Here is a 27,241-nt window from a genome sequence, read left to right on the forward strand (position 1 = left end):
TTGTAACTGCTGTCAGCACACTTGGCTTCATAACCCCCTGCCTGTTTCTGATCTGTTGGTGCTGATAAACCTTGAGACTGGAAACCGCATAACCACGTTGTATTTACTTGTTCATGTATTTATTTCAACATTTGTACCTTCACTAAATACCGGTTCAGCCCAGCATGGTGCTAAGTTCTGGGGTTGCAAAGGTGATGAACACTGGCCCCTGTGTTCCCGGAGCCTTCTGGAGGAGGAGTATGTGGGATGTGGTGGGGAATAGGGCTAATGGAAATACATAAGAGGAGCCTCTCCACCAGCCTGAGCTACCACATGGTCGAGACTGTGTTCAGAGTAAAAGGGCCTGGGTGGGCCGTGGGTAATGACCCTGAATTTCTTAATCCACAACGTGTGTAAATATCACCACATCTACCTTGTTGCTTCTGTTTTGGCTGCAGAAGCCATTGCCTATGTCTGTGTCATGTTCTAGATTGTGATCACCTATGAGGAGCTGAGCTTCTGGTGGGTGAGCTCTTACCTGACGTTAAGGACCTTCTTTCCCCTAGCTTCTATCATCATTAGTGATGCTGTTTAATTACTTACGATGCTGAGCCCCAGACAATGCCCCGCTCCTGCCCCTGCTGTAAAGGCGTATCTTTCTTCCATTGTAGTAAATAAATCCTAGGCCAATATCTTGACACACATGAATGTCTTTTTCCCTCCAGACTTCCCAGTTAACATTTCGGAGTCCGTCTTTGAGCCTTTCCTGGATCAGTTATGCTTGTTGTAATTGTCGTGATTTTTCAAGTTCTAACATTTCTTCTACGTTTACTAGCTGTGTTCTGTAAAGATCTTTATACCCTCCCTCCCTCCTTTCTCCGTCATTATAGACTGGATTTTTATTTATTCAGTGTGTTCTAGCACATGAGAGCCATTACACTTTTGACATGTAAAACTGTCCCAGCTGTGGCTATTTGGAAGCACCTTCAAACTGGCCCCTGTTCCCGTTGACCTTAGTCCTGAGCACATCCTTGCTTTGCGACACAAGAAGGTGTCCCAGGCTCACGCCATACCTTTCCTGCCCCACCCACGGAGTCTGCTATCTCTCAAGAAGCTCTTACTGCAGAATAAAACTTAGACACCAGGACGTAGGCACCTGGAGCACACCCTGCTATGGAGATGTCATTGCTCCCAGGCGCTTTCAGTGGCTAAACTAGGAAACAAGAGAAAAAAACCTACACTTGCTCTGAATTTTTTTCTAAAGTATTCATCTGTTATAAACTCTTTTTTGTTGTTAGAAACTCAACTATGGTGATGATTTGAGGTTATCTCAGAACCTTTCCTCTTAAAAAAAAAAATCTTAAAATCTCTTAGTTAAATCAGTTTTTCTTCTCTCACCAGAGGCACAAAGGACAGCTTAATCTCCTATTAACTTGAGGGGGGGAAAGTACTCAGAAAGATTAAATAAGTTGCCAAAGATGGCACTGTCCTTTTAACGTTGGTGCTTTTTCTAAGTGTATGTAGGCTACTTTTGTGATTGGAAAGAGTCCTATAAAAGAGTACAGCTTTTATACTTCTTAGTAACTCCTTTATACATTTGCAGTGTATCTAAAAAGCATTTCTAATGTTGCCCGTATTTATAATCTATTCTGGTTACTTTCAGGTGCGGCTAAATCAAGTCCGGCATCTAAGCCGGGATCTACACCTTCTCGTCCCTCATCAGCCAAAAGGGCTTCGTCCAGCGGCTCAGCATCCAAATCTGATAAAGATTTAGAAACACAGGTCATACAGCTTAATGAACAGGTAACCCCTCAGCCCTGGCCCTGTCTCTGAGAGGGGAGGGACCAAACACCTGTAGGCCTGAGATAAGGGAGGGCAGGTGAGGGAATCTGGTTCCAAATGATTTAAGAATAAAAGGAATCGTTCAGGCAGATGAAACCAGCGGCCCGCCAGGAATATAAGACGTTAGTCAAAAATCCCAAAGCTGTACATTAACACAGAAGGACAGATGACTCAGCCCCAGGTAAATGCGGGTTTGTAGGCAGCATCCCCCTCCCCCACACCTCAGTGCCTGTCCGGAGCTCCAGGCCAGACTCTGGACTGTCTGCCCACTTCTGGCCGGTCGAGATAGCATTCATGACTTTAGTCTCTCTTCCTCCTTCCTTTCCTGCACAAGCTATTTGTTAAGCTGGTTCTGTGTGACAGACTCGGTGCTTGGTGCTAATATAATGGTAGTGAGATAGCTAACCCTACCCCCCTACCCCCCCCCCCCCCCCCGGAGCTTACAGCAGTTGTACGGGGTAGGTGATCGTGCAAACGAAAGCGAGAACCTAATGCTTGCCACGACAGCAGATGTTTGATGCCACAGAAGCACTGACCCCAATACTGGGGGATCAGAAGGCCACGGTTGTGGTTGAAGTCGAAGAACTTTCCTTTTCGTCTAACATTCTTCTTGGTTATGGTAGATCTAGCTCTGCTGCCTTTGAAAATTTCCATATAAAAGTTTAGGTATGCTTTCTACCTAACGATAGCTAATTTTGCCTGAGATTATATGTAGCTTAAAGGTAATAAAACGATTGGTAGCATGAGGCCCACTGAAGAAGCCACCCGCCCTCACCCTGAGTTGCAGAGTCTTTTATCCTGGCTACTCCCACTACCCGGAGAGGAGCCTCTATTCAAGGTTCTTAGGCTGTTCCCAGCCAAGTGGCTGGGCCATTCCCAATGATTAATCGGATTCCTGATGAGCCAGCAAGAGTCTGGAAACCATTTTTGAGATAATTGTATATTTGCAATCAAGAATCTAGTTTAAAAGCAGGCAGCTGCTTAGCTAGGGTATTTCTTTACAGTTCTGATCACTTTAATGAAAATAGTGAAACCTTAAGTTATCCAATGGGCAGGACTTTGATTTAGAAACTCTGGAATGTTCTAATTACCTGCTCATTCTCAGTTTGAGCCCATATGGTATTCCCAGTAATGAGTTTTTCTCACATAAAAGGCAGGTACGACAGCCATAATGAGCCTCGGGCCACATGCCTAAGGCTCAGAGCAAATCAGAGTAGACCTAAAGAGATTCAGGCGTGGGTCTATAATGCTTTAGATTTATAACCCTTTTCTCATAGAAACCCAAGTTCTTTTGATATCTTGATTATCTCATGTTTTGTCATGATTTCTCTCCTCCCTGTTGTTTCCCCTCTACCACACCCTGGTCTCCAAACTTCCAACCCAAAGTATAACCACACAGAAACCTCAAGACCCTTCCTGCCCCTCTGCCATTCAGCCTTAGTCCACCAGACCCACTGCCTCTCCTTGGGGCTGGCTCTACACTCATTAGCTGTCCGTTGACACAAAGAGCCTCCCATCCCCAAGGAACCCAGACCTCATCCTACCATCCAAAATGTCACTCTAGAGAGGGGAGAGGGAGAAGAAAGGAACTTCCCAATGGTCCTGTAATTCCTTTATTACTTCCAAAGGGCTTCACTCCCCCACCTATCCCCTGATGCATTTACATCAAGGAGGAGTGAGTGTGCCCATCTCTTCCCCTCCCCAGTCCCTCAGAGCGAAGGTTATACGCACCCCAGATTGTGAGCATTCATTCAACTGTTTACTGAACACTTACCCAGACCCATTTCCATGGTTATCTATTATTGCCCCCTCCATTTTCTGCCCTTGTAACCTGCAGGGTGGCTCCCTAAAGCTGATGGGTAGCCGCAGAGGCATTGCTGTGTTGGGACTCAGGACTGTAGGACGAGGAAATGCCTAGGCTGGAGAGTGAATTACATGTCGTAATAGAGAAAGTGACGAGTGCCATAAACTTGAAGAATTCTCCTTTTCTTGGCCTCCTGCCTCTATTCAGGCAGTCTCCCATGACATGCTATAAAAGTACCACTGTGCTAGACAATTCCAATGATAGAAATGAATCAAAAGGGGAGAAAAAGACATAACTGAAATAATTAGGGACCATTTATGGCAAGTGGGTTAGTAAACAGGAAGTAGGGTGGAGTCACCACTGCGCTCAGGGACCCCTGGGGGCTGGAGAGTGGGCGTCAGTTGGCTTGGACGGATGCTGGGGCTTGGGCGGCCTCCCTAGGAGGACGTGCAGTGTGCAGACGCTGAGGGAGGGGAGAACTGGGAGAAGAGAACGTCCCCCCTCTTGTCTCTTCCTCTTGACTTACTGCAAGGGTCCATCCCCAGCATCCCCTCCACCACTTAGGCTTCTGGTTTGTTTGATACATGAGGGTGCGGGTGGCATCACTCTGCATGAGTGTGACCGTGAACATGGACTCTCCTTTGCCAGTTGGCTATCCTCATGTACTTGGGCCTCTATCACTTTTTACCAGAGATGTCTATAGCTGTGTATCTATTGTCTGGCGATCTGGAATACCACCCAACACCAACCTGGACTGGATATTTCTACAAAAGCCTCACCTCTTTGCACATTGTACAGACCAAAGCACCCTCGAGAGGCAGACAAACCTAGTTTCCATGGGTTGAAGTACTCCAGAGACCCTTCTTGCCTCCTTCAGGGAGCGCTGACAGACTCAAGACTCCTCAACTGCCAGAGATCTGTCCACTGGCACCAACGCAGGCTTCAGAGGGATTCTGTGGCCAAGCCTGGGGAGGAGGGTGGTTTGTTGTAAAGCAAGGAAGGATTTCTAGAAAAAGGGAAGTTTTCTTTTTCCTGGACTTGAGGCTGCTGGTTGCCTTCCTTTCTTAGAAATATCCCAACCAGAGCATCATCAAAAATAAAAGTGAAAGCTAGGGAAAGCTGCTTTTTGAGCAGCGGGTGAGGGAGGCAGTGAGGTGGACTCTGAGGGGCCATAGCCCCGAGGCCTACGCCGGGTGTGCAGGAAGGGGACCGACACTGCAGGTGTTTGGTAGGCGTTTGATAAATAGCATGTCCAAAGGCCCAGGATTACTAGAGAAGACAATTTCCCATTCCAAATGTCATTTTTGGAAATTCCGTTAGGGTGATTTTTTAATACACTGAATGAGAGATTTCACCTGATGGAGACCATGAAAGATTCAATTTACCTCCTGACAAATATTGTCTGTGTAAATATAAATGCACAAGGGGCTTTAAAAAAGGGATTCTCGGGAAGCAGGAACAGGGTCATGGTCTAGGCCTGTGAGTAGCTACTGTGCTCGTAGGAGTGGGGCACTGTCAGCTTTCCTTCAGCCCGGGTGACACTGCCTCACTGCTGGCTCCTTCCCTGGCGCCATCTCCGTAATCACTGTGAGAGGCCACCTAGCCCTGGGAGGTCCTGGAACCAGCATCCAGGGAAAAAGGGCTATTATTCTGAGGGAATGGGGCTTCCTTCTTGTAGTCTTCCCCCTATTTCCTGCGATGTCCCCAAAGCTAGCACCAGAGGAATTGAAACAGATCCACTGAACCACACTTTCAGTCTTGCCCAGTTTCCCTCATGTAGCTAAGACCCAGTTTCTCAGTAGAAAGACTTTGCCTAGTGTGGCTCAGGAACATTTACGAAGGGCTCCACAACAAAATATGGTTACCTGAAGAAAGTAGGGCCCTCAGAATACATCTCAAGTAACCACAGTGCTAGCCCTCTCCTCTGCTTCCCCTCTTTGCAGAGGCTGGACAGAGTAGAAGGATGTGCCCTAGTCTGTGTTAAGAGAGGAGGAAAGCTCATTCAGGGTCTGGACGCAACCACCTTGAGCAGAACAGTCCCTCGGACCGTGGTTATGAACACTCAGTTGGCAGAGGGAAGGACGAGTGTGTTGTTGAAGTTGGACGTTGTGGCCCAGGCTCAAGCTCCATTGCCTAGTAGTCATTTGGGCACATCTGTCTTTGCATGTTTCACATGTTATAGGCAGGTGGAGTTGGTCACATTTTTTATACTGGATTTTGGGGGAATTTTCTTTCCACCCTCACTCCCTTGCAGGTACATTCATTAAAACTTGCCCTTGAAGGCGTGGAAAAGGAAAGGGATTTCTACTTTGGCAAGTTGAGAGAGATTGAGCTACTCTGTCAAGAGCATGGGCAGGAAAACGACGACCTCGTGCAGCGACTAATGGAAGTCCTCTATGCTTCGGAAGAACACGTAAGTGTGAGGAGAGCCCTTGACCCTTGGCTTCTAAAGCGATGCTCTCGGTCAAGGTGCAACAGTCCGTGTGTCTTCGGGTGCTGCCCTGGGATCCCTGAGGATTATGACTCCTCCTGTGCGTGTGCTATTCCCACAGGAATAAGTGTCATCATCATCATCGTGATCCATTGACCCCTGCTTGTGGGATGTGTGTTCGTGAATTAATCTGGGAAGAGATGAGTGGATGGGGGTAGGAGGGGGAGAGTAGGAGGAATGATTGAGAAAACTAGGTTTATGCAGCCAGATCTTAAGTGGTTTGCAGCTCTGAGCAGATGAGCAATAAAAGTAGATGTAAGGATTCTTCATGACAGATCAGAGTATGGTTAGAGGAGGAGTTAGTCTAAGTGTTTTTCGCATCCCCGCAAGCCCGACGGTTTTTATTTCAGAGCCGGTTGTCTCGGTTACTCATTGCCAGCACAGACCGGTGCTGTACAACAGCCCTCAGTTGAAAAACGCTTTTAGAATTCACTGCGGGGAAGACGTGGCTGTCGGGCTTGCTACTCAGGAGCATGAGGAAGGCAGGGACCCGGGAGGTGGATCCATCCTGGTGATGGAAAGCAGGTGTGAGGAGCAGCAGAGGACCAAAACTCTCAAGAATCAAGGAGGGGAAGGGAAGGGAAGGCAAGGCGGGAGAAGAAGTCTGCAGTGCAGGGAGTGAGGGGCCCCGGCACCAAGACAAGCGTGGGAGCCTGAAGGAGCGTCACCTTCTACAGAGCCGCCCTGTGGAAGATGCAGAAGAGTAGGCGGGGGCCTCAAGCTCTTCCTGAGGCTGTGTTGAAGCTGGTGGAAGAGTCTGACTCTGTTGGCCCAGGAGGCCTGGGGCCGCACCCAGAGCCCGGTGGTCGAGTTGCGTGTGTTAGCACTTGGACAGAATGGAACAAGTCACCGGCAAGGGTACTTTATGACTTATTCCAGCCCAGTACCAGACAAATGTTTACTCCACGTAAGATGTGGAATTCGAGGGATGAAATCCAAGGTTTGAGGCCTCTCCACTTTTTTCATTCCTCACCCTCCCCCCCCCCCCCACTTTTTTTTTTTTTAAGCTTTTTTCTCAGTTATCATTGGCTCAGACTATAGATCTTGAAGTCCTGGGACGCTGCCTTGCCAGGTCCCAGAGGCAGCGATGGCTCCACAAAATATGGTTCTCCGTATTTTCAGATCTGATGGCAGAAACCTCCGGTTGATGTCTAGTGTGGCCGCACCACCCTGAGTGCTTGGTAGTCTATCAGGTACTATGTGAACTACAGTTATTCTCTTCACAAGCTTGGGGGAGGCTAAATCCAATGCAGTCTCCCCAGCACTGTGTAGCTGAAGGACCAGGCCCACTGAGGGAGGACGGCAGCGTGCAGGGCCAGCTCTATCCCGCCCTGTGCTGTCGGCAGGAGGAAAACCCTTGCGATGGTCACCTCAAGCCGGATCTTGTCCCCATTCTCCCCAGACGGAGTCCTTGTACAGGGGCGCTCTCAAACTCCAAATTCAGAGTTGACACAGGCCACCGAATGCTGGTGGCAGCAGCCGATAGGCAGGGCTGCCCCAGGGGAGATTCCTGCCTTCTTAGTGTGCTCTTGCCTGAGTGCCTGTTCTTCAGGAAAACACAGATGAGCCCTATGTGGACATTTCAGGTGCAGGTGTTTGCTGGAGAGGCCTCTTTAAGTCTTTATTTGATGGTGGCTGGCCTTTGATTCTCCGAGTCAGACGATCCTAGAATAGAATGTTTGGAAGATACAGAAATGCAGATAGCAGGGCGTGTGCAGCAGTAAACAGGCGCAGTTCAGTTCACAGTTGTAGAAACTTAATGGAAGGTTCCGGAGCAGATCACCTGACATCTCTCCAGTGCCTCTCTTTATCATTTTCAGGATCTTTTCCCTCACGGGCCACAGGTATCTCGGCTTATTCATTGGTTAACTGCCGCCTTGTCCATCTGTCAGCTGAGGTGTACCTGCTGATACAAACGGGCAACTTATTTCCTGAGGCACTGTCACAGAAGCCACTGTTAAGTGACCTAACGATTCCTCCCCCCTCAACCAAGAGCTCTTAGGAAGAGCTTGTGTTTCTGTCACTGGAGGAAGCATGGGGTGTGTGTAAAGGGGACAGAGCCACTGCCTCAGTGAGGCAGGCAGACGGGGCACCACTGACTGGAGTATGTTGGAGTAGGATACATATGATCACAGACACATAAACTTGGGTGGTGATCACGGACAAGGAGCCTGGAGAGACAGCAAAGACTCACTTGACAGAGAAGAGGACGTTTGTGTGGGCTTCAAAGAACGACTAGGACCCTCAGCAGTCCTGGAGCTAAGGCAGGGAGAGGATTTTTCAGGCAGAGAAAACAGCATGGACAGAGGCCAGAGGAAAGAATGGCTGGATGAGGCTGGGGTGCGTGGGGGCAGCTGAGCCTGTACATCTAGGAAGGAGGGGGCCTTCGGCGCTTCTTCAAGACCCTTCCACCTTTCTTTGCCCCCATTTTCTTCCTGTTGTAGGCAAGAGCCTTCTTCAGTACTGCCTTCCATCTTCTATAATTATCATAAGAATAAGGAACCCTAAGCATACAGCTAAACATTCAGAAAGATGTGATGGATTGATATGCAAATATTAGAATTAAGCAGGTGGCACTCCAGGGCATTGGTCATATAGCTGGCATAAGTTTTGTCTGGCCTCCTGCTTGCATGTGTGTTTGTTTTCTTGTATGGGGTGTAAGAAGACAGGTTTTTTTCTGTGAGCCAGCCTCCACGGTATCGTGTGAGGTGGGAGCACTCAGCTGTGCTATGCAGTGTAACTGCCTCAGAATTAAAGATTCGTCTGCAGACTTTCAGACCACCTTAGCTTGTACCCCTAGCATTAGCAATCCATTGGTAAGCTGGGAGGTTTGCTCTTTATCCCAGTAAGAGGGGCCTGGGGTCTGCAGATGGAGGGCATCACAGTGGGGCCCTGTGACTGAGGGAACTGCCCTCGACGAGCTGGAGACCACAAAGCCCCCTGGCTGGGCAAGTATAAACGGGAGGCCAGGGGTGAGGTCTGATCTTAGAGGTTCCTGGTCCTACAGCTTGGTACAGGTTCACAGTATTTGAATCCCAGCTTTGACGTTCCGTCCTGGGTTAACTCCCAGTTGTGATGTGAGCAAATAAGATTTTCTGTAAAATGTCATACGGATCCTCCTTTTTGAGATCTTCCATGCAGCCTAACACGCGCAAAACAGGTAAGAAAAGTACTCTTGAGACCTGCTGAAATCCTAGCAGTGTGAAATGAAGGCACCACACTAGCATTGAACGGTTAGGATGATGGATGAATTAACATCCCTGACCCATAGAGGGGATGGGAACTCAGCCAGAGAGGCAGCTGTGCAGCCAGCCAGTGAGCCCGCACACGCGCATACACTCGGGGCTGCAGCTTGTAACCTGATGGAAGCATGAACAAGGATGGAAAGCTTAGAGGAGTGATTGGTTCTGGGGTGAAGGCAGGGAGAAGAGGGGTCAGCCAGGAACACTGGCAGAACAGACACTTGCGAGTTCCCAGGTCACCAGTCTGGGTAAAGTCCCATGACCACTAGATTTCTTTTTTGCCCCCAGACAAGAGCGAGAGCACTTACTGGGAAAAGCCAGTGACAGTCCCCACAAGAACTACTCCCCTACTCCCACAAGAATGGCACTTGGCTTTGAGGTGCAAACTTTCGGAGCAGAGAGGAGCAGGGCAGTGGGCAGCTGCCATGAGGGCCTGGGAGCAAGTGGGGGGTGGGTAGGGCCAAAGGATGGCATTGTGCAGGCAGAGTAGGGTGTTGGACCTTCACGCTTCAGAGGCGGGCGAGCTGTGGGTGCGGCTGATAGGGTGTGGTCCTGGGCACGGAGAGAGCTGACCGTTTGTAAGTAACAGGCCTCTGGACACCGAGCCAGAAAGGGACAGAGCTAGATTTGAACCAGGGTCCTCAGTGTGATGGCCCTTTGTACTGCTGTTCCAGAAAAGGTGACTTGTTAAAACTTTTTCACTTCTAGAATGTATTTCAGAGAGTTCTCCCACCAAGAAGTAATAATTGCAGCTCACACAAGTATGTGTTATGAACCAAACACTGTTCTATACCTACCTTGACTTCTCTGTTGAATTCAAGGACTCCACTGACTCCTCAATCAGTGAAACTTATGGAAAACTGTTCAACGGGTATTCCTGTTACAGTCCCCCATTTTACAGATGGGAAAACTGAGGCACTGGGCAGTTAAGTTACATGCCCAGAGTCACCCAGCTGGTAAAGAGCAGAGCCAGGATATGAACTCCAGAGCCCGTGTTTAGAACCTTGACATTTTACTGCCTCTCAGAAAATATGCAGCATGGGACCTTGGCTGAGAGTCTCAAATCCTCTGTTGTTTTGTCCTCAGGGATTTCTTCCTTTCAACACAACCTGCACTGAGTTCTGAAATAAGTGAGGTAGGACACAAATGGATGAGGCCCTCTTGGTGCCTTGAGTAACCTCAGGACCCAGTGGCAGAAGCCACAGTGTGGAGACAAGATGACAAGCCCAAGTTTTATAGCCAAGCTGGAAACAAAGCACTACAAGACCAGGGAAAGAAAGAACTGTGGCTCAGGGGAGAAGACTGACTACGGTCGGTTGGATTGGCTTGTCCTAAGCGCAGGGAACAGACCTGAAGGCAGGGGTCTCTGGCTAAGAAAGGAGTGCATGGGCCTGCTGTGAGGGGCCACATGCGTGGCTCTAGGTCCCTGCGTGCCTTCTTGAAGGAGCCATCGGCGGTACTCATTAGCCACACTCCCTCTGCTTGGGTAATAAGAGCAGCTTATTCTTTGTGAGGTCACAATATCAACGAGCTGACTAGGGTTGATGCTCCCTGGAGTTGGCGTCCGTGGGGTCAGGCAAATCAATGACTAGGTCTTTTGGAGCCAAGCAGGACACCTCACCCATCCAGGTCCTGGTCAGTGAAGGACGCACCAAGGCCTCACTTTCCCAGAGCAGAGTCCTTGAGCTACAGCTGCTGAGCCCCCCTGGTGGAGAAGCCCCCCAAACCCGTGTGTCTTCCTTGCCTTACCACCGCAACCAGCCGGTCCGTGCATCAGAGTAGTAACAGATCACAGCACAGGGTCTGCTTCAGGTGGACATGCTACTAGGGCAGGACAGGGAAGGAATCAGAAGCTCCACGTCCCCGGCCCGTGGGGTCTCACAGTGGGTTCCCTTGTGGTTGTCAGGATGCTTGTGAGGCAGTGCATTCAGTTCTCTTTCACAAGGGCAGGAGAGTAGGAAACGTCTTCTATGAAGAGGTCTTTCCAAGACAGAAGGAGCGTTTGGTGCGCAGACCCCGACAAGTGTTTTCTCGGATGACCTGTCCGTTGAGCAGTCTGGGTGCGCGCATTGGCTCCTGGGAGCGGGGAAGCGCCTGGGGGGCCCGTGTGCCTACGCCCATGCCCCCCCGCCCCCAGCCTGAAGATGCCGTCCTGGGCAGGGGTCGTGGGGCTGTGGCCTCTGCAGGGCCGCCCACACGTCCATCATTCCAGCCGAAACCTCTCCCCCTGTGCTGTAGGAGGGTCACCCGGAAGAGCCGGAGGCAGAGGAACAAGTCCACGAACAGCAGCCCCAGCAGCAGGAAGAGTACTGAAGGGTCCTGGCAGCTCTCAACTTCGACTTTGCGTGGGAACTTTTCTTCTGGAGAAACGTGTGGCCTCAAGCTCAACAGAAACCAGTTGTTCCCAGTCTGCCGTTAACACCAACGCACTGTTGCATCCGCCAGCCACGGCGCTCGGTTCCCGTTTCCTTTGCCAAGACCCATTAGCAGCCGGCCGTGTGGCGGCCTACCTGAGAGATCGTGGGGTCACACATCTTCTACTTCACTTGGCTGCTTGAGATTGATTCTGCTCTTTTCATTTCTTTCCAGAACAACTCTCCCCACCCCACCACCACCAACACCCCCTTTTTATCCTGGTGTGAAACAATGGTAATTTGATATATGGTATTTATATTGGCATTTCTCAACCCAGTGTCACTAGATGTCACACATTTGTGGTGCTTTGATGTTTGCAAGTCTAACCTCTGAACATAAATTTGGTCAAATAATAAATTGGAACAAAGGGAAAGAGATACTTGATATGAAAGCCATAAGGACAGTGACTTGTTTTATAGGGAAAACCAGTTTCTCCCTCTACTCCCAACACTTAAGGGGAAAAAAAGAAAGAATCAAAACTAGGACTTCAGGGCCCAGTGTTTCTCCCTGAGCATGTTAGACAAACTCACAGTTAGTTTTGAAAGACATTCACTCAAGGACAACACCATCTCAACTTAGCTCTCCAACTGCTTGCCCCACCCCACCCCCCACCCCCAGGTTCTCATGCTATTTTCTTTCTCAGGGTCCTCTTTGGTGGGCAGCCCCTCTCCCTGTAAGCTGTCAGTCAGCTACAGTCCAGAGGGGGTCTGCGTAGGTCCCGCTCCTCCTGCCTCTCTCTGGGTCTCCGCCCAAAGCCTGTCCTCCACGCTAGGGGACTCCTCCTGTAGAAGGCCCTGAGGGTGTGCGGCCCAAGCGCCTGAGCGTCAGGGTTCCGCAGTGAGCTGCACACTCGCCGGAAGTGAAGACCACCTTACTAGGAGCATCATTCCAAGGGAGACGCCAGCTTCCCAAGTCTGGTGTTGACACTGGAATGACAGCACAGGAAACTCTAGGACTCCCAATACCTTCTGGAATAAGGAATCTCCCCTCGTTCATACTGTGGCCCTCCTTGTCATTGACCTTTGATAACCTTGGCCATTCATAAAGAGAGGAAACATTAATGAATTAAAAGCATTCCTTATTTTTTTAACAAATATTTGCACATTTTCTTAGTATCTTTCCAAATCTGCCTCTTTTATTCCTTTGACAGATGGTATCCCTTCCTGGATCATTCATTTCACTTGGTTTCTAACTTCAGATTTACTTCACTTGTTATTTGACTTAGCAGGTGCAAGCCAAACAAGTGTGCCCACCCCACTTGCCTCTTAACTGAAAAGCTTAAAATAAATTTCTGAATTATGTATCCTAAAGCTTTGACATTTCTTTATTAATTGATGAACTAACTCTCAATTCCACCATTGAAGCTTTCCACCAAAAGAAGTCTTCTCGAAATCTTTTGCAGCAACGTGGTATCTGAGTTACATGTGAAAGAGTGCTTGTATTTTTGAGGTTATTACAACACACTGTGCAGAATTGGACAGAGGTTCTGTGGTATTTGGTTTCCCTTTCTTCTCTCTCCTGCTTGCTCTGCACAACAGCGGCAGCTCATTTCTCTCAGGCTGGAAAGCCTGGCTCTCGGCAGTGACATCCCTCCCACACCTGGTTACAGGTAGTGGTTGTGCTATACGCGGCATCATGCTTAATGGTGTGGTCCCCTCCTGGCCTTTTGTCCTGAGTTTCCTTGTCAAAAAATAGCTTTTGTAAAGAGGCACGGTAAGTAATTCCATGCCGATGATACTCCAGTGGTTCCTAGGCAGTTCTGGCCACCCTGGACATCTCAGTAATACCCAGTGCCACGGGGAGTGAGACCCAGACTCCTGTCATGTGGGTGATTGTGTGATGACTGTGCAATTGGCCTCAGCCTCACAAGTGACCACTGCTCTGTCCCCAAAAGCCCCAGCCTTCTCAGCTGGAAAAACATACTGGCCCGATACCTCCCCCTTCCCCAGGGGTCATACTTCATTCTCCATGAGAGCGCCTTGGAGCCAACTATTCATTGATTTAGAAAAGAGCTACAAGTTCCTCTTTCTGTCTCCATCTGAAACCTCTTCCATTGTGCCGTATCGCACGTGACATCATGGATGCTTCGGGAAATCTTTAACAGCTAGCTCGGTCTTCTTTGGCTGCACCCCTGTTTCTGTGCAGACCGCGTCTCCTTTACCAGGGCTGCTCCTTCCTCCCTGAGGACTGCACCCCATCATTCTCCCATCCCAGCATCCAGGGCATGCCGTACTCCACGGCCCCCTATCGCGCATCCTCACGCTGGGCTGAGAAGTACCCCTTCGTGTGCTCCCCCTCCCTCTCAGAAGCCAGACTTCGTTCTTAGTCACACACCTGTGGCTGGTTATAGCACTTCTGCTGCTCATGTCAGATAGGAAGTGATTGAAGCAGGGGGCAGAGAGAGCGAGCCCCTCTTCTTTCTAAGCAGAAAAGCAGAAAAAGAAAAGACAAACACCTTGTTGACCAGAGAGAAGTAAACTCCAGAAGGGAACCAAGAACTCCTCCCTTCCCTGGTGAGTATTTCCATTATTCCGTTAAGGTTTAATATGCATTCAGATTACTTTTACTAAATAGTACACCATAAAGCTTTTGTTATATATTAAATGTAAACTGAAAGGAATGTAAACATATGTATTGTTAATTATAAATATAGATAAGTAATGACATAATAGATGAAAAAGTCTTATTCAGATGTATCTCATTCATTTTACATTACCCGCCTATTGTCGCATGGTAGAATAGTTTTTTTGTCTCTGAATATGTGAATAACTTGACTTGCGTTTATCTTTTTACATATTTAATAAAAAAAAAGTATATGTTAAAAGGACTGGATTTACAGATTCTTAAATTTTTATGCTAGAGTTTGCTTCTCAGTGAGCATGTGTGTATGAATAGGCTGTTTTCATCGATTCACACAACTACCCACATCTTAGGATGATTTACAGGGGGTGGGGCAGGGGCGTGTCTTTGCTTTTATTGCTGGCAAAGGTTTTAACAGGAATTAAAGGTTAGTACCTGATATCAGATGTAGCAGCTGTGATCCCTTTTTAAGAACTTCATCCAAAATAAGGATAAGCCGTTCCCTTAGGCAATACTCCACCTGCAGGCAAACGGAAGCCTGGCCCCTGCAGGCCCAGCCTGCCCCATCTGGGCAAGACCGGACTGGGCAAATAGGGAACCATGACCGAAGCAGGCAGATGTTTCAGAGTAAGGCTTCATGGCAAAACAACCTCGGATCAGCAAAAGCTTTGGGGTTCAGTGCGTTCTCCCCCTCTAGTTTGACAACTTTGGCTAACAGTGGTGATTTATACACAAAAATAGAATCCAAACTTATAGGCCCAGGAAGAGGTGAAAAAAGAAATGCATTAGAAGCGGCCCAGTGAGCCACCTGGAGAGGCTAGAACAGGTGATGGCAGTCTGTTGGAGACTCTGCCCAGGAGATGGCAGGTTACTCAGGCTCAGCCGACCTATACTCTTCACCCTGAAGGAGGCCAGCCTTCCCTGAACTGCTTTCAAGCACCACCTAGAGGCCAGTTTTGTTTCTATACTATCCTTTGGCGACTGTTTTCCATTCACTTGCCTTTAGGCCCCTTTAAGAGCAGAGAAGTGGGAAAAGGACAGAAGACAAAGATACCGCCACTCTTCGTCATCTACACTCCTGTCTACACCGGGTAAGTTTGTGACAGAAGTCTGAGCCGTAACCCGGGTTGGGAAAGCTCATGCTCAAAACCCACGTGCTTCCATTTCATCCACTAACCCTGGGATTTTAAACACTAGGTATTAGACATCTGCACACAAATAGTCAAGAATCCATGTAATTTCTCTCACAAGGCACACTGGTGGACTCTGGTGAACACATCACTGATGGTACAAAAGTGGTGAAATAACATGTTTGCTCCATTGACTCAATCTGAGATGGTCTCTAAAAATGTAATGCGTTCCTACTGGCATTATGGGTAGGCCCAGCAGTCTGGGGGAGGTGGGGGCAGAGAGAAGTTCATGTAATTCCACGAAGTTGTAACATGCCAGTTCTCTAAAAAGAAACACTGACTTCATTTCTGGCCTTCCTGAGTCTTCCTCTTCGCTCTGGAACACAGCTACTATGATCCTTACAGCTACTGTCACTGGTAAATACCCACCGACCCAGCTTGTCAGCACTCACACACGCCACCCGACAGCATCGGTGTGACAGCAGGGCACCTCCCTGATGTGCAACAACTACTGTTTGTGAAACCGGGAATTCACTGGAAACATTCTGGCTTTATTGCCTAACAAAGGCAATAGGCAAAATCCATTGAGCCCTGGAGGACCCTCAGATGGCACCAGGACTTCAGCTCACATGACTGCCCACGAGCAGGACCCCCGTTCCCCGCTCTGACCTAACTAGACCCCCCACCTCGTACAGGTAGGGTTCACACAGAAAGGGCACTGGTTAAGGCCTTGCTGCCTCCTGTGTTGAGATTAGGATTGTGATCAATGGAAGGCCCAGCTGAAGCTAATTTGTTGAATGCATCTTTCTTTCTCCACTGCAAATGTTGCATCTTTGTAGCCTGTCACGTTTTAGCTTCTTCAGGTTTCCTGTGGTATTTTGTTAAGACTGAGTGTAAACAAAGTGTTTTTAAAGGGTAATAATATATCGACATACCTCTGAATTTATGATATTCAGAAGGAACTAGCCCAGTACCTAAATGTGGTCTTTTTTCAGAAAAAAAAGCTATGCAGCAAATGTCCCTCATATTTTTAACTATTTCTCTAGGTTTTGAAGTTTATCTGTATAACTTTATTTTAAATTGTGTTTATCTTATTCACTAAAAATTTTTGGTCCAGTCTCACACACCTTAATTTCTAACCTTTACAAATTAGAGAAGTAATAAAAAGTTCCCATAAATGTATTCAGTTTTAATCTGATCTAAATTCACAGTTTACTACTATGACACTCCCTTCGAATCTGATACATTTATCATACAGATGAAATGTGACCTTCTCCCAGTGAAACAATTTTTTAACGGCTTTTCAAAGTTCTTCCCGAGAGACATTACAGAAAATTACCTTAAATGTCAGTCTCTCATAGGCTAAGCTCTCTCAAAGATAGGTTCAGAGATAGGTTCAAAGATAGGCCTCCTGGCCTACAGATACAGACATTGCCCACCCCACCTCACCCCTTTTAGCTCATGTGATGGGACAGAGAAGGAAAATGTGAATTTTACCTCAAAACATTTTCCATTTTTCTTGAGTGATTTGAAATTAATGTCACAGAATGCTGACCAGTCACAGCCAAGACATTATCACTACAACATCCAATGTCATCTAGTTTTCCTTTCTTTCTAAATTTTGATAACATTTACTTAAGGAAGAAAAACATATTCCTTTTAAAGATTTAATAAACAGAGTGAACGGTTCTATTTGTCATACCTACAGATCTATAAAGGATCAAATATAATAATTTTTCTCTTCTGAGGACATAATGTTGGAAATTGCAGACATGTGGTTGTATCTCTGCTGTTTTTTACTAAGCAAAGACTTCACAGCATAGGTAACCCGTAGTTAGAACACACGATTTTGTTAGCCTCTGAGAATGAAAAAGAGGCTCCAGACTTTTATTTGAAAACACTAATAGTCAGTTTACACACAACTTAAAAATGGTATGCCGGGGGGCACCTGGGTGGCTCAGTCGGTTAAGCGTCCGACTTCAGCTCAGGTCATGATCTCGCGGTCTGTGAGTTCGAGCCCCGTGTCGAGCTCTGTGCTGACGGCTCAGAGCCTGGAGCCTGCTTCAATTCTTTGTCTCCCCCCCCCCCTCTCTCTGCCCCTCTCCCACTCATCCTCTGTCTGTCTCTCTCTCTCTCTCTCTCTCTCTCTCTCTCTCTGTCAAAAATAAATAAATATTTAAAAAAAAAAAAATGGTATGCCGGGCCACCCAGCTATACAGTCAGCACATAACATTGAGGAAGAGCCTCATCTAAGTCCTCGGTGTCCGAACTGAGGGGAACGGTGGGCCTACGCCGGCATGCTGCACGGTAGCGTTCTGTTACCCACGCCGGTTTCCAGGCTGTGAACGGCCTCTCCCGTTTTCTTACGGGACTACACTGCATGCATTCCACAAAGAAAAACAAAAGCGGTGGGTTTCTATGTAGAAGGGCCCCAAACTGATGGGCTGTGCTGTGGGGCTGAACCTGCTGAGGCTTTTTAAACCTAGGAGGACTCTTGAACGGTTGTACCTGTCAAAGCTGGGCCTACAAGAGCTTTCCGCTCTCTCGTCACTCGCTAGTCTTCCAGCTCAGTGGCAGTCCCCTTACACGATTTCCCTACTGAAGGAGAGAGAAGGAAAGACTGCAAAGGGGACAATGATATAAGAGGTGATCCCTCTTGCCTTTTAAGATATTTTAAGAAGAATCCAGTACCCTCAAGTCACTTGTTCCTGTTTTGAAAATCGCATGGGGGTGGGGAAGGGGAACTTGATCCCATCATCAACCCGAATGCAGCTCCACAACAACACATTACCTTGAGGCAGCAGCTGTGCGCTCACTTCACAGGACAGGCAAGGTAAGAGCCCAGACCCTGGGTGGGGGGGCAGAGGGCACCAGCAGGACTGGCGGCCCAAGGCCAGCGGAGGCGGGCAGGAGGCAAAGGGCCGGCAAGAGGATTCCACCAAGCTTGCAGCTTTGGCACGAGAGAAGCCCACGGCTCCAAGTATCTCGTCCGTGGAAGATCTGTGTTCAGGGGTTCCATTAACATTGCTCCTGTGGAGAAACCATGCCCTAGAAACCATGGAGAGAACTGGCTGCTGATTCACAGAGAGGGTGTTTATTCCTGGTCACGTTTCTGTACTAAAAAGATGTTTATGTATATGCGTTGACTTAACTGTCCTCCCAAGAAGAGAGGGAAATATCAGCAAATATAGACACTCTTTAAAACCATATCCAGGAAGGCTGCTCCTACCACCTCAGACCCAAGAGATTTTTAAGCTAAAGAAAGGCAGAGGGAACAGGAGGGTGTTTTTGTTTTCTCCTCTAATGGTTTTCAAAAGCTTAGCACCAATAATGGGTAAAACACAAGTCAGTAGTGACTTTTTTACTCCTGATATCACATCAGTATCCTTCAATTACTCTAATGGAACTCTTAAAAAAAAAAAGGGGGGGGGGATGCATTTTGAATCCATACCTTCCTCAGTCCAAAAAAAAATAAAGCAGTTTATTTTTTTTTTAAGCAGTACATTACATTTGTAAGTGAGGAAATCAGAGCAAAGGCAAATGAGGAGGAGGTAAGAGATGAAGGAAGCCAGAAGTATGGTCAGGAGCCTCACACATGCCCTAAGGTCTTCTAGAATTTGCTAGGATGAAGGGGAAGAATTACCACTGAGCTTCCTAGTTGCCAATAACAAAAGGTAAGCAAGCATGACTCAATTTAAAGAGTCCATAAGCTAGAAACAGTTATGTCGAGTAGATGTACTTAGGACTAAGAGAAATTTCTCCATGGGTCCTAAGAAGAAATTAAGTGAAGTAGGGAGCCTGGCCGTCACAGCATCTCACAGCTAATACAGGAACCTTCTAGGGGGCCTGCTCCTATGAGTCACCAGGCCTACCCCAGACGACAAGGTGTCAAGACGCAGTGCAGTAAAAACCAGTCCACCGGGGACCAAAACTGTCTATGCCCAGAAAATTGCTCCCAGAGTTCCAGGCTTCATCCCAGGATAAAACGGTAAAATGGGGGTGGGTGAGGGGAGTTGGGGGCGTTAGGGTCGGCAGTGTTAGCAAGTTAGGGAGTGGGTGTTGGCACCCCACTGGTTCACCCCCACCCCGGTGGCTGTAAGTTTATGCTCGGGGCAGGGGAGGGAAATGCCGTAAGTCAGCTCCTTGGTTCCTGGAGGGGTTTCCCAGCAATCTCTGTCCCTCTAGTTACACTCTGGGAGTTAAATAACTCTCCCTGATGGAGGCCCCAGGCATTTTTCAAACTGCTGCTTTGATGCTGTATCTCCACAGGCTGTTCGTTGTGCTGTCTCCTTAAGGGTGGATATTCATTTTCCTCTCACAGAGCAGAGCCCACTGAGTTTTAAAATTCCAGGTTTTAATCCCACTGGTTTTAACAACTCATGAAACTTGGCCCAAAGCCAAGAGTGAGGGATGCATCTTCCCCATGTGGAATCCCCAGTTGACAGTCTGTTCATGTCCCCTCTCGGTGCCCACAGGTCCCTCCCTCTAGAAGACAGGCCTGCAGGTCCATTTCCCTCCCTATCACATCTCCACCCTTCCTCGCCCTCTTTGATGTGGCCTTGTCTCTCCATTTAGCTACGGACGTTGTTCTGCCAGTCTTGGGGTCATTGTTAAGGGTGTCACAGATGTCTTCCACTCTTTTCTCAAGTCCGGTGAATATCTTTATGCTCACTACCCTAAATTCTCTATCAGGCATACTACTTACTCCATTTCGCTGAGGTTTCTTGCTGTGATTTCATCCTGTTCTTTGATTTGAGGTGTATTTCTCTCTCTCTTCATTTTGTCTGACTCTTGTGTCTGTTTCTGCATTAGGAAATCAGCTGTGTCTGCTCTTGGAAGTAGTGGCCTTATGAACAGGAGGCACTGTAGTGTCCCCTATTCACCAGAACCTGATGCTTCAGGCGTGTCTCCTACGTGTGTTGCACGTATCTGGCTGCTGTGACTGAGCCGCTTTTTCCTTCAGTCCAGTCGTCAGCAGGAGCTCTCTTTGCCTGTTGGGCGCAGGGTTTAGTCCCTCTGGTGTTAGTAAGTCAGCCTGGGGCTGCCTTGGGCTTGAGTTGAGTGGGACCAGGCATTTGCCAGGGATGCATTAGCATCCAAGTGCAGGGTGCTTTCCCTGTGTTGTCCCCTGAGAAGCTGTCCTTGGTGGACAGGGCCTGCAGTCAGACCAGCTGCCTGCCTCTAGCCCACTGCTGGGGCTGCAGTCTGACTGGTGTGGGTGGTTATCTTTCCCTCTCCCCAGGGCAGGAGTCACTGTGGAGTGGTGCTGGCTCCTGTTGGGGCTGCTTGCACACTGCCATGCCTGTGGCACCGCTTTGGAGGGTCGCGAGCCAAGAGTGTAGCGGAGGGGACAGACCCATAATGCGCAGGTAGTGGACACATTGTACGCAATGTGTGTCCTGCCCATACAGTGGCAGCAAGGTTTGTGTGCTGGTCGTCTGCGAGAGAGGGCTTGCCACTGCCGGAACTAAGGCAGGCCTGGCTGGAGGGGGCGGATCTGCTGCAACCGAATACTCGAATACTCTGTTCGGCAAGGCTGTTGCTCACAAGGTGAGATAAAGGGTTTCCCAGACAAACAAAAGTTAAAGGAATTCATCACCCCTAAACCAGCCTTATAAGAAACGTTAAACAGGATTCTTTGAACGGAAAGGAAAGACCCTAAGCAGGAGTAAGAAAAGTGGGAAACACAAAAGATGTAAAATTAAGTATATCTGTAAAAATCAGTCAAGAGATGATGGCAATAAATGGCAATAAATACACACCTATCAATAATTACTTTGAATGTAAATGAACAAATGCTCCAATCAAAAGACATGGGATGATAAATAAATAAATAAATAAATAAATAAATAAATAAATAAGACGTCTATATGCTGTCCACAAGAGACTCATTTCAGACCTAAAGATACATGTAGATTCAAAGTGAAGGCAGGGAAAATCATTTACATGCAAACGGAAGTGAAAAGAAAACCAGGGTAGCAATACTTACATTGGATAAATAAAAAACAAAGACTGTAACAAGAGACAAAGAAGGACATTATATAATCAAAGGGAACAATCCAACATGAAGATGTAAAAACTTTAAATATTGATGCACTGAACATGGGAGCACCAAATACATAAAGCAGTTAGTAACAAAATAAAGGAAGTAATCAATACTAACACAGTAATAGTAGAGGACTTTAACACCCCACTTATATCAATGGACAGATCATCCAAACAACATCTACAAGAAAACAATAGCTTTGAATGACACATTGGACCAGAGGGATGTAAGAGATATATTCAGAACGTTCCAGCCTATAACAGAATACACATTCTTTTCAAGTGTACATGAAAAACTCTCCAGTATAGATAACACATTAGGGCACAAAACAAGTCTCAAATTCAAAAACATCTAAGTCATAACATGTATCTTCTCTGACCACAACACTATGAAACTAGAAGTCAACCAAAAGAAAAGATCTGGAAAGGACACAGATACACAGAGGTTAAACAACATGCTACTAAACAACAAATGGATCAACCAAGAAATCAAAGAGGAAATTTTAAAAAATACATGGGAGACAAATGAAAATGTAAACACAATGGTCCAAAATCTTTGGAATGCAGCAAAAACTCTTCTAAGAGATTACTTTATAGCAATACAGGCCTACCTCAGGAAGACAAATCTCAAACGACCTAACCTTACACCTAAAGGAGCTAGAAAAAGAACAAACAAAACCCAAATCCAGTAGGAGGAAGGAAATCATAAAGATAAGAGCAGAAATAAACAAAATAGAGACTAAAAAAAAAAAAAAAACAGTAGAACAGATCAATGAAACCAGGAGCTGATTTCTTTGAAAAGATAACAAAATTGACAAACTGTTAGCCAGACTCTTGGGGAAAAAAAGAAAGATAGAGAGGACCCAAATAAATGAAAGAGGAGAAATAATAACCAACATCCCAGAATTACAAAAGTTGTAAGAGAATATTAGGAGAAATTACATGCCAACAAATTAGACAAGCTAGAAGAGATGGACATATTCCTAGAAACCTATAACCTCCCCCAAAACTAAATCAGGAAGAAATGGAAAATTTGGTAATTGGTCTCTATTACCAGCAATGAAATGGAATCAGTAATCAAAAGTCTCCAAACTAATAAAAGCCCAAGACCAGACAGCTTCACAGGTGAATTCTACCAAACCTTTATATAAGAGTTAGTACCTATTCTTCTCAAACTATTCAAAAAAAAAAAAAATAGAAAAGGAAGGACAACCTCCAAATTCATTCTATGAGGCCAGCATTACCCTGAGATGAAAACCAGATAAACATCTTACAAACAAGAGAGAACTACCAATATCACTGATGAACGTAGATGAAAACTCAACAAAATATTAGCAACTGAATCCAACAATTCTTTAAAAACAAACCTCATTCATCATGATCAAGTGAGATTTATTCTCAAGATGCAAGGATGGTTCAAAATTCACAAATCAACAAGATACATCACATCAATAAGAGAAAGGATTAAAACTGTATGATCATTTCAGCAGATGCAGAAAAAAGCATTTGACAAAGTGTAATGTCCAGTCATGATAAAAACCCTCAGCAAAGTAGGTTTAGAGGGGGCATATCTCAATATAATAAAAGCCATATATGAGAGGCACCTGGGTGGCTCAGTCAGTGAAACAACCAGCTCTCGATTTCAGTTCAGGTCATGATCTCATGGTTCACAGGATTGAGCCCCACATGGGGCTCTGTGCTGACAGCACGGAGCCTACTTGGGATTCTCTCTCTCCCCCTCTTTCTCTGCCCTTCTCGAGCCCATGCTCTCTCAAATAAATAAACTTAAAAAATGTTTTTAATGCCATATATAAAAACCCACAGCTAATATCATACTCAATGGTGAAAATTTGAAAGATTTTAATATCAGGAACAAGACAAGGATGTTTGCTGTCATCACTTTTATATAATAGTACTGGAAGTCTTGGCTGCAGCAATTAAACCACATAAATAAAAGGCATCCAAATTGGTAAAGAGAAAGTAAAAGTTCCACTATTTGCAAATGACATGATACCAAATATAGAAAACCCTTAAGACCCCACCCCCCCAAAAAACTACTAGAACCAATAAATGAATTCAGTAATGTTGTAGGGTACAAAACCAATATATAGATATCCATCGCATTTCTATACACTAATAATGAAGCAGCTGAAAGAGAAATTAAGAAAACACTCCCATTTATGACTGCACCAAAAATAACAAAATACCTAGGAATAAAACTAACCAAGGAGGTGAAAGACCCATACTACCTGAAAAATATAAAACATTGATGAAAGAAATTGAAGATGACACCAAAAAATGGAAACATATTCCATGCTCCTGGATTGGAAGAACAAACATCAAGATGTCCGTATTGCCCAAAGCAATCTACACAATCAATACAATCCCTATCAGAATACAACAGCATCCTTTTACAGAACTATAATAAACAATCCTAAGATTTGTACGGAATGACAAAAACACCCAGATAGCCAAAGAAATCTTAAAAAACTAAGCTGGAGGTATCACAATCTCAGACTTCAAGTTATATTACAAAGCTGTAGTAATCAAAACAGCATAGCACTGGCACAAAAACAGTCACAGAGATAAATGGAACAGAATAGAGAGCCCAGAGGTAAATCCACAACTATATGGTCAATTAATCTTCAACAAAGGAGGCAAGAATATACAATGGGAAAAAGACCATCTCTTCAACAAATGGTGTTGGGGAGAACTGGACACCTACATGCAAAAGAATGAAGCCAGACTACTTTCTTACACCATACACAAAAACTCAAAATGGATTAAAGACCTAAATGTGAGACCTGAAATCATAAAAATTCTAGAAGAGAGCATGGGCAGTAATTTCTTTGACATTGGCCATAACAACATTTTTCTAGATGTACATCTCCTGAGGGAAGGGAAACAAAGGCAGAAATAAACTATTGGACCACATCAAAATAAAAAGCTTCTGCACAGCAAAGGAAAAAACTAGCAAAACTAAAAGACAACCCTACTGAATAGGAGAAAATATTTGCAAATGACATTTCCAGTAAAGGGCTAGTACTCAAAATAAAGAACTTATACACCTCAACACACACACACAAATAACCCAATTAAAAATGGGCAGAAGAAATGAACAGACATTTCTCCAAGGAAGACATATAGCCAACAGAGACATAAGAAAATGTTCAACATCACTCATCATCAGAGAAATGCAAATCAAAACTACAATGAGGGACGCCTTGAGTGGCTCATTTGGTTAAGCATCTGACTTCAGGTCATAATCTCACAGTTCACAGGTTCAAGCCCCACATCGGGCTCTACACTAATGGCGTAGAGCCTGCTTGGCTCTCTCAAAATAAATAAATAAGCTTTAGAAAGAAACTATAACGAGATACCACCTCACACATGTCAGAATGGCTAAAGCAACAAATGTTGGCAAAGATGTAGAGAAAAAGCAATCCTCTTGCACTGTTGATGGGAATGCAAACTGGTACAGCCAATGTAGAAAACAGTATGGAGGTTCCTCAAAAAGTTAAAAATAGAACTACCATATGATCCAGTAATTTCACTACTGGGTATTTATCTAAAAATACAAAAATACTAATTTGAAAGGATATATACACCCCCGTGTTTATTGTAGCATTATTTATAATAGCCAAATTATGGAAGCAGCCTAAATGTCCATATGTCTATGGATAGATGAATGATTATTTTGTCTCACAAACACACACACACACACACACTGGAGTATTACTCAGCTATAAAAAAGAATGAAGTGTTGCCATTTGCAATGATATGGGTTGAGCTAGAAAATATAATGCTAAGTGAAATAAGTCAGAAGAAGACAAATACTAGATGATTTCACCCATATGTGGAATTTAAGAAAAACTAACAACAACAACAAAAAAAGATAAGCCAAAAAACAGACTCTTAACTATAGAGAACAAACTGATGGTTCCCAGAGGAGAGATGGGAGGGGAGACAGGTGATGGGATTACAGAGTACCCTTGTAATGAACACTGAGTAACACAGAATTGCCGAATCACTCTATTGTACACCTGAAACTAATAACACTGTATGTTAACTATACTGGAATTTTTAAAAAAGTAAAATAATCCACCGTGCAGAGGAAAACAAGAACAGGCTTTGAAAATGCACTGACCTGGAGTCAAATCCCAGGCACATCATTTCTAGTTGTGTGATTTTAAGCAAATTGCAGATCATTTCTTAACCTGTTTCCTCATCTGAATACATAGAATAGACCTACCTTGCAAAGTCATTCTGAAGAATAAAGGAGATAGCATGGATAAAGTACCTTGCATATAGAGTTTTAATAAATAGTCGCTATTATTACTGATTTTTCTGTTGATAGTCTATGAGGGAGGTGATCCAGATATTAGAAGACCACCACTACCCTAGTACTAGACATCTCAGCACTGCCCACTGCTCCCCCCACCACGCACCTGCAGAAGGAATAGCCCTAAGTAGTCATAGATTGTAACCCCAAGATCCTGTCCCCACCCAGCCATAGCTGATGGTGAAATTCTAACCCAGGGGCACTTAGTCCAGGGTTGCCGGTGACCACATAGCCTGACTCTACGAACTGGGCCACTCACAGGGTCCTCTGCCCTCCTCTCCGTCTCATTTGTACTAACGATTGAAGACTGGGCAGTGGAAACGAGACTTAGATGCAGAATGAAGGGAGCCCTGAGAAAGCATCATGGCAAGCGATGTTATACATAAAGAAGATGGTCTGAAACAGAAAATAGAAGAAGCGAAAGAAAAAGAAAACAGACAAGCAACAACCAAGGAACAACATTTTAGCTAAGATCCATAAACATCTACTGCTTGCTTGAACCCTGAACGACTCACCAGTTGTTTTGCTCTTGAAATCCAGTTGATCAGTTTTATCGATGTGACATGTATGTGTAGTCTTGAAGTCAGAGAAGTAACTTAAATGAATTTCCTCCTTGCAACCTAAGATATTCTCAAAAATTGAGAATTGACAGGGACTAACTTGCCCAAGTTTACAGAGCAGAAGGGACCTTCAAGACAAGGCGATCCCAAGCCCAGCAGCCGGGCCTCATCCGGTGGCTATGTGTGTGAAGTGTCCTGGGCATCCAGCCCCTTTGAGGCTTCAGAGGCTCAGACCTCTGAGCATCACACAAGCAAGGGGAGACCCCAAGCAAGAATTGCCCAGCTAGCCCACAGAACCACAGAAATAATAAACTGGTTTAAGTCACTAAGTGCACGGTGGTTTGTAATGCAGCAACAGATAACCAGTGCAGTGTAGTTAATAGCAAAAGACAAGTTTTATGTTGTTGCTTTGTGCAAACATCGTGCAGAGGGAATGTGATTTCAGTTGCGTTTTTGCTATGCCTGCGCTAACATAATTTGGCACCTCACTTTTTTGAGTTTCATAAAATGAAAACGAAAATGACAGAATCAGACGACATGATCTTTGAGATCCCTTCTAGTTCTTAAAAATTCTGACTGCCAGCAAATGACACAGTCAAAACATGGCCCTAAAGGGATGGTTCCCTAGGCTTAACGTCTGAACTACCTTATTAAAAAAAAAAAAAAAAAGTTAAATGCAAAATAAAACTGCTTTTAGAGGCACAGTAGGTGCTTAAAATTTGTTTGAATTGAAATGCCACCTTCATGGGTACTTCAGCTTAATTTAAATTGTTTTTTCTCACTCACTTGACCTGAGGTCACTTCCTAAGCC

General features: G+C 45.8%; 1 protein-coding gene across 6 annotated transcripts in view; it reads left to right on the top strand.

Moving 5' to 3' along the window:
• Positions 1–13,083, top strand: part of MAPRE2 (microtubule associated protein RP/EB family member 2) — a 160,289-nt gene extending 147,206 nt beyond the window's left edge. For all 6 annotated transcript variants that reach the window (XM_006938846.4, XM_006938845.4, XM_045042076.1 and 3 more), the window contains 3 exons: positions 1,643–1,782; positions 5,880–6,038; positions 11,597–13,083. In XM_006938846.4, the coding sequence (XP_006938908.1) occupies positions 1,643–1,782; positions 5,880–6,038; positions 11,597–11,671 (374 nt within the window). In that variant the 3' untranslated portion in view covers positions 11,672–13,083. The remainder of the gene's footprint in view (positions 1–1,642; positions 1,783–5,879; positions 6,039–11,596) is intronic.
• Positions 13,084–27,241: the final 14,158 nt, after the last annotated feature.

This window comes from Felis catus, chromosome D3, assembly GCF_018350175.1.
Source record: "Felis catus isolate Fca126 chromosome D3, F.catus_Fca126_mat1.0, whole genome shotgun sequence".
Lineage (NCBI taxonomy): Eukaryota > Metazoa > Chordata > Mammalia > Carnivora > Felidae > Felis > Felis catus.